Source organism: Triticum urartu, chromosome 3A (assembly GCF_056163025.1).
Source record: "Triticum urartu cultivar PI428250 chromosome 3A, HENAU_Tu73, whole genome shotgun sequence".
Taxonomy (NCBI): domain Eukaryota; kingdom Viridiplantae; phylum Streptophyta; class Magnoliopsida; order Poales; family Poaceae; genus Triticum; species Triticum urartu.
Window position 1 is genome coordinate 691,176,185 of NC_141875.1, and position 5,858 is coordinate 691,182,042.

A 5,858-nucleotide genomic window follows, 5' to 3' on the forward strand; every position below is an offset into this window, starting at 1 on the left:
GTCAGCTTCGTGGTGGAATTGTTGTTGTAGTTCCCACCTCCACCGATGCCGCCTCCACGGTTGGGTGGCCTGGAGGAGTTGTCGCGGCCGTGATCACCGCCGCCGCCTTGCCTGCCGCGGCCGCGATCACCACCGCCGCCGCTGTTTCTGTTGTTGGAGCGCCCACGACCGACTGCGTTTGCAGACGACTGGGAGGACCCGCCATGAAGATTCATGCGGGTTTCGAAGCTCAGGAGCTGCGAGTACAACTCCGGGACCTTGACTGGCTCGACCCGAGAGCACATGGCTGACACCACGGGGTCGAACTCCTCATCTAGTCCAGCTAGGATGTGGGACACAACGTCCTCTTCATCCACCTTCTTCCCTGAAGCAACGAGTTCATCACAGAGAGTTCTAACCTTACCAACGTACTCAATGATCGTGGAGTTTCCCTTCTGAAGATTGGCGAGGGCGATCCTGACGTTAACGGTTTGCGCTCGGGTTTGCGATGTCAGCATCCCCTGTACGGTATTCCACAGCTCAGCTGCGGTGTGGCAGGTCGCCACCTGGACGGCCATCTCGCGCGGTAGCGTGGTCAGCAGGTACGAGAATACCTGCTGATCACGCGCATACCACACGCCAAACTCCGGGTTGGGAGCCTGGATCTTGGTCTTCCCATCGTCGCCGGTGACTTCAATGTTCATGGGCGGCACCTCTTGCTCGACGTCGAGGAACGCCGCCATCTGCGCTCCCCGGATGGCTGAGAGCACAGTGGCGCGCCATAGCGGCTCGTTCCCTCTCGTAAGCTTCTCTGTTGCGATGTGTGCAAACGGCAACGAGGGGAAAGAGTTCACGGAGGAGCTTGCCATGGATGAGTTCGAGGTAGGCTCTGATTACCATGAAAGAAAGGAAGATTGGAAGCGTATGCAATCGTGCAGGGACGCATGCGTGTTATATAGAGAGAACAAAGTACAATGGCGCAGGTTGTTGTGTGGCTTAACCCCTCATCCAAGTCTATACAAGATAAGAATCTCCAACTCCAACAACCTTCCTAAGAGATTACAACTCACGCATACACGTTTACACCACCATGACATATGTCACGCTACACAACTACAAGTATATCATTTAACAAACACATTCAGGTTGTTCATACTACATGTGAACGGGCGTCTCTTTGATTTAGTTCTAGTGGAGAATCGGTCTGATTGTGATTTTATTTCATAGTCCAGGGCAAACGCCATCGAAACGTACGGCGGGCCAAGAGACTAATTCATAGGTGCTGGGAAGCAATATTGTGCTCATCCAGAAATCGCGTGGCCACTCAAGTGATATCATATCAGAAACCGTTATAGTAAGAAATGATATCATAGACGCAGCAGCACACCACCAGTCCAGCATGTCAACATCACATCCACCATCCATAGAACACACGCACATCAGTTTTCTTATGTTTCCTCTCTTAGCTAGGGATCAACTCAACTAATAAACTACTAAGCAACATTTTCACCGTGCAAGCAAGAGCAGCCTATACAATTTTCTTCAAGTCGAGGTCTCGTGAACAGGGGCAGGGCGATGCGCTTTAGCTGTTAATTACCCGCCCTAAACAGGGTTAGCATGGCCAGGAACAGATTGATGATGTCAAGGTAGAGCGAGACGGCGGCCCAGACATACTTGTCATAGGTGTAACGCTTGATGATGTTGTCCGTGTCATAGACAATGTAGCCACTGAAGATGAGCGCCGCCAGCGCGCCATAGATCATGTGAGAGAGCTCGCCCAGCGGGAAGAGGATCTGCATATTTACAGAAGCCATGATCAGTATTGATTGATTGTAGAATAAGAAGCCTGGTAAATGGACGGCATCTGACCTGAATGAACCCAAAGACAAGCAACATCATGAGAGAAGCAAATAGGAAAGGACCAAGGAAGCTGAAGTCCTTGCCCCTCTTTACAGCCCAGAAGGTGTAAGCAGTCAGGCTCAAGACAACCACCGTTATAAGAATCGCAGCCTCCAAAATGACCTTGCCTGTGCAGATGCCGGACTTTTTTAGGGGTGTCTTTATTTCATAATATAGAACTCGCAAAATGACCTTGCCTGTGCAGATGTCGGGCACTAGAAGACTCAAGAACATGCTAGGATCTGCGGGCAGGAACAGAATTCATGGTGGGAAGAGAAATACCGCTAGTAAAGGCACATGTCATGCCCACAGCGAAGCTGATGGCCACTGTGAAGACGCCGAGCAGCAGTAGGTTGACTGGGTGCTTCTGACGGTAGCAGTACAACGGGCACAGCACTGCATACAAAATATTAACAAGCATTTTAGCAACGGGCACAGCACTGCAATTCACAAACCAACCACGTCCCATTCTAATCTAGTACTAGTAAAGCAAAATTATTCACTGCAAGAGAATCAAGAGTTTACAACACATCCATAATTTTGCGGGGAAGCGACGCCATCCAAAGGTAATTCAGAGCAGAGCACGCAAAAGGAGAGCTAGCACGTCCTGTCCTCTCACAAATTAACAGCCACAAGTTTGCCTTCTTCTAAGTGCAATGGTAATAAGAATGGAATATATTCTAGACGCCCGCGGAAACTCTCCGTACAATCGGATCGGATTAGATACCCAACGTAGACAAATTCGTAACAGAAAAGATGGTGGTAGCTTGAATTCTCACCGATGAAGGGGAGGATGAGGATGGAGATGTAGACCCCGAGGCCGGCGTAGGAGGAGACGAAGAAGTGGGGGATAGCGCGGACCTTGACGACGACGGCCGCGACGACGGCGGTGAGGAGAAGCTGCAGGGAGAGGATGACGTAGATCTTCCGGATGAGCGCCCAGCGCAGCTCGGGGCTCTCTGCCATCCCTGGGTACAGTCCCTGCGCCGGCGCCGGCGCGGTGCCAGTGCCAGCGGAGGTCCCCGCCTCGATGTCGCCGCCCTTCATCTCGCCCGGCGATGCGATGAGCAGGGAAGCAGCCTCCGGAGGTAGGGTTTTCGTGGGTGTGGCAAAAGGCGAGAGGGGAGGAGGAAAGCGAATGGTGACGGGCTGACGGCGACAAGGATGATGCGCCCAGAAGGCTCCACTGCTCGACTTATACAGTCAGATGAGATGAGACGGAGCGTATGACCTGCTGGGCCGACTAGTCAGGCAGCTGCAGGACGGTGGGGTTTGCTTCGCGGCTCCTTGTTGGAAAAGTGGGGTTTTCCGTACGTTGGTTGAAGGACAGAGGCAAACTCTTGTGTGATTTCTCGAGCGGTTTTGAATCTGTGTTGTGATGGAGAAGGACGTTGCATTGGGGTCCGATTGACGCGTTTCAGTCGTTGCGCTCTTGATGCGCGTGAGCACACTCGATGTCTATGAGGTTTTTCTTTTTGAAAATTTTCAGGGTTCCTTGTTTATATGGGAGCTGCAGAGTTTTTCTTTTCTTGAGGGAAAACTCTACTGAGTTTTATTCATTAGCTCGGATGTTCAAAGATCCTAAAAAAAAGGTCGGATGTTCAATTAAAGGAGGAGTATGAGATGGGCATGGAGGTCGAGCCCGGGGCGGAGGCGAAGTTCCAACATGCCCAAGCCGCGGAGGCGGTAGCGCTGTTCGAGGTGAAGCAAGTAGCCATCCTCAACTCGACCCAATCCGAGTGGGAGGTGACGACGAACCACCATTGTATCCACCTCACTGACATGAGGCGAGAACGGCTCTTCGCAGAACTCAACAAGGACGATGAGTAAAAGAAGCGGGAGACGCGCCCCGCCGAAAATGACCACGAGGCCGCCGGTCCGTCCAGCACGGGGTCATATACGTCTCCAACGAAGAGTGGATCCACATTTTATCTATGTATGATGATGACCAAATGATGAATGTTAGATTGCATGGATTCTTATGAAAATAGGGGTTCCCATATGAGGGGTGTCGTTGCAGGGTCCAAAAATGAGAGTTGACCGGCTCCGGATCACGGACGCGTCGTACATTAGGGGGGGGGGGGGGGGGGGTCATATTTGAGCATTACGTGAGTTTCACACTTTATACTGTTAATTTATTATTTCTAGGACATTAAGCTTCTAGGTATTTATTGGAGGTAAATGCCTGTAATGGTTCAAATATAGATAATGGTACCAAACAAATGATAAATTTTGAAATTTCACACATAATGGTGTTTGTTGAGAGTGGAATGAGTTTCAAGACAATCCAGTAAGCACCGATCACTTTGCATACAAACAAGGTCCGTTTCTTCACGAAACCTAGTTCCTTTCTCAGGGCTAGTCCGGGTTGTACGTAGTTTACATGACAACTTTTGCAAAATATTCTCATTTTGTTGTCACATCCCCTAGGGACTATATCATGAGAATTAAAACTTATACTAAAGACCACAAACAGTGTTTTTCAGCCCACTTTTGTCCATAATTTCATGTATCTGCAGCTCAAAATTTAATTCTATTCAGTAAATTACTAGAAATGCACTTTATGGTTTAAATATAGCAAACAACCCTCAGATGCCAATCTTTGACATGTTGCATGTAATGGTGTGTGTTCAGTGCGGAAAAAAAATTCAAGGCCAACAGAGAAGCGATGGTCGCTCCCAATGCAAACCGGATTTGTGTTCTCTCAAAACCTAGTTTCTTCCTCAAAAATGGCGCAGTCTGTAAGTAATCTATGTGGAAATTTTTGCGAAACATTCTAAAATTTTATCACAGTCTCTGATGGCCATATAATGACACCATGTCAAGTCTCTAATTTTTGACTTTGTTTGAATTTCTGAGAATTAAAATGGCAATAACCTACATTCCGGTGACCGAGTATTGGCCCACTTTATGAGGCCACTTTTATTTGGTAGTATTTTGGTTAAAAGTATACAAAAGACCATCAACAATAGTTTTCAGCACACTTTCGGCCATAACTTCATGTACATGCAGTTTAAATTTTGACGATGTCCATTAAATACATAGAACTGCACTTAATGTCTTAAATATAGCAAACGGGCCCAGAAAATGGCAAATTTTGAAACGTTTCGTGTAATAGTATTTGTTGAGTTAGCACAAAATTTGAAGGCCAAGGAATGAAGCAGCGGTAGCTTCGCATGTAAACCAAACACGTTCCCTCCTAAAATCTAGTTTCTTGCTCGGAGATGGTTTGGTTTGTAACTAGTCTACATTACAACTTTTTTGACATATTCTCAAAATTTACCACGTCTGGGGCATATATCATGACATGGTGTCAAGTCTCAGGATTTTCAAGTTTCATTTGAATTTCTGAGGATTAAAATGATAATAACCTACATGCCGTTGGCAAATCTTGGCCCCATGGTGTATGAGACGGATTTTCTTTTGTGGTATATGGTCTAACCATATACTAAAGACCATCAATAATATTTTACAACCCACTTTTGGCCATAATTTGTACCCCCAAGGTTTAACTTAAGGGAAGCATGAACTTTTCCCTCTAAAAATCTACGTAGGACATAGTCTTGACAATAGCCTCATGGCTGAGACTACCCTTAGCGTGGCATTATCCATGTTGGTATCTGCATCGTTCTGCATACCCTCGATACGATATGACCATCTCCTGCATCGCGCAAGATATCACTCGTCATATCATTGTGTGGTAACGACATAAACCTTCCTCAAACAATAGACCCTCGTAGGACTGGACGGTAGTGTAGAGCCCATTCGGGAATGCAAAATGATCATTGAAGGGTCGATGGGCATGCAGAAACATTGATTTTTGACTCAGGGGGTGCGTAGGGGAGGCAGAGCCCTGGCTAGACGAGGTTCTCGCTTCTCGATTGGACCGGGGCCTTGTGCTGCTACTATAAGTGTGTTATTGCATAATTGCAACTTCATCGACTGGTTGTGGCTTGTCGTAGTAGAGTCTACTGTGTATC

General features: G+C 47.7%; 1 protein-coding gene and 1 pseudogene across 1 annotated transcript; both read right to left on the minus strand.

Moving 5' to 3' along the window:
- Positions 1 to 220: 220 nt before the first annotated feature.
- Positions 221 to 359, minus strand: LOC125549691 (small nucleolar RNA Z247; annotated as a pseudogene).
- Positions 360 to 1,329: 970 nt separating this feature from the next.
- On the minus strand, positions 1,330 to 3,026 carry LOC125539168 (protein LIFEGUARD 2-like). Its single transcript, XM_048702641.2, has 4 exons — positions 2,658 to 3,026; positions 2,161 to 2,274; positions 1,849 to 2,006; positions 1,330 to 1,772 (listed from the first exon to the last, which is right to left on the minus strand). The coding sequence occupies exons 1-4, from the start codon at positions 2,923 to 2,925 to the stop codon at positions 1,569 to 1,571; spliced, it is 744 nt and encodes a 247-aa protein (XP_048558598.2). The 5' UTR covers positions 2,926 to 3,026; the 3' UTR covers positions 1,330 to 1,568.
- Positions 3,027 to 5,858: the final 2,832 nt, after the last annotated feature.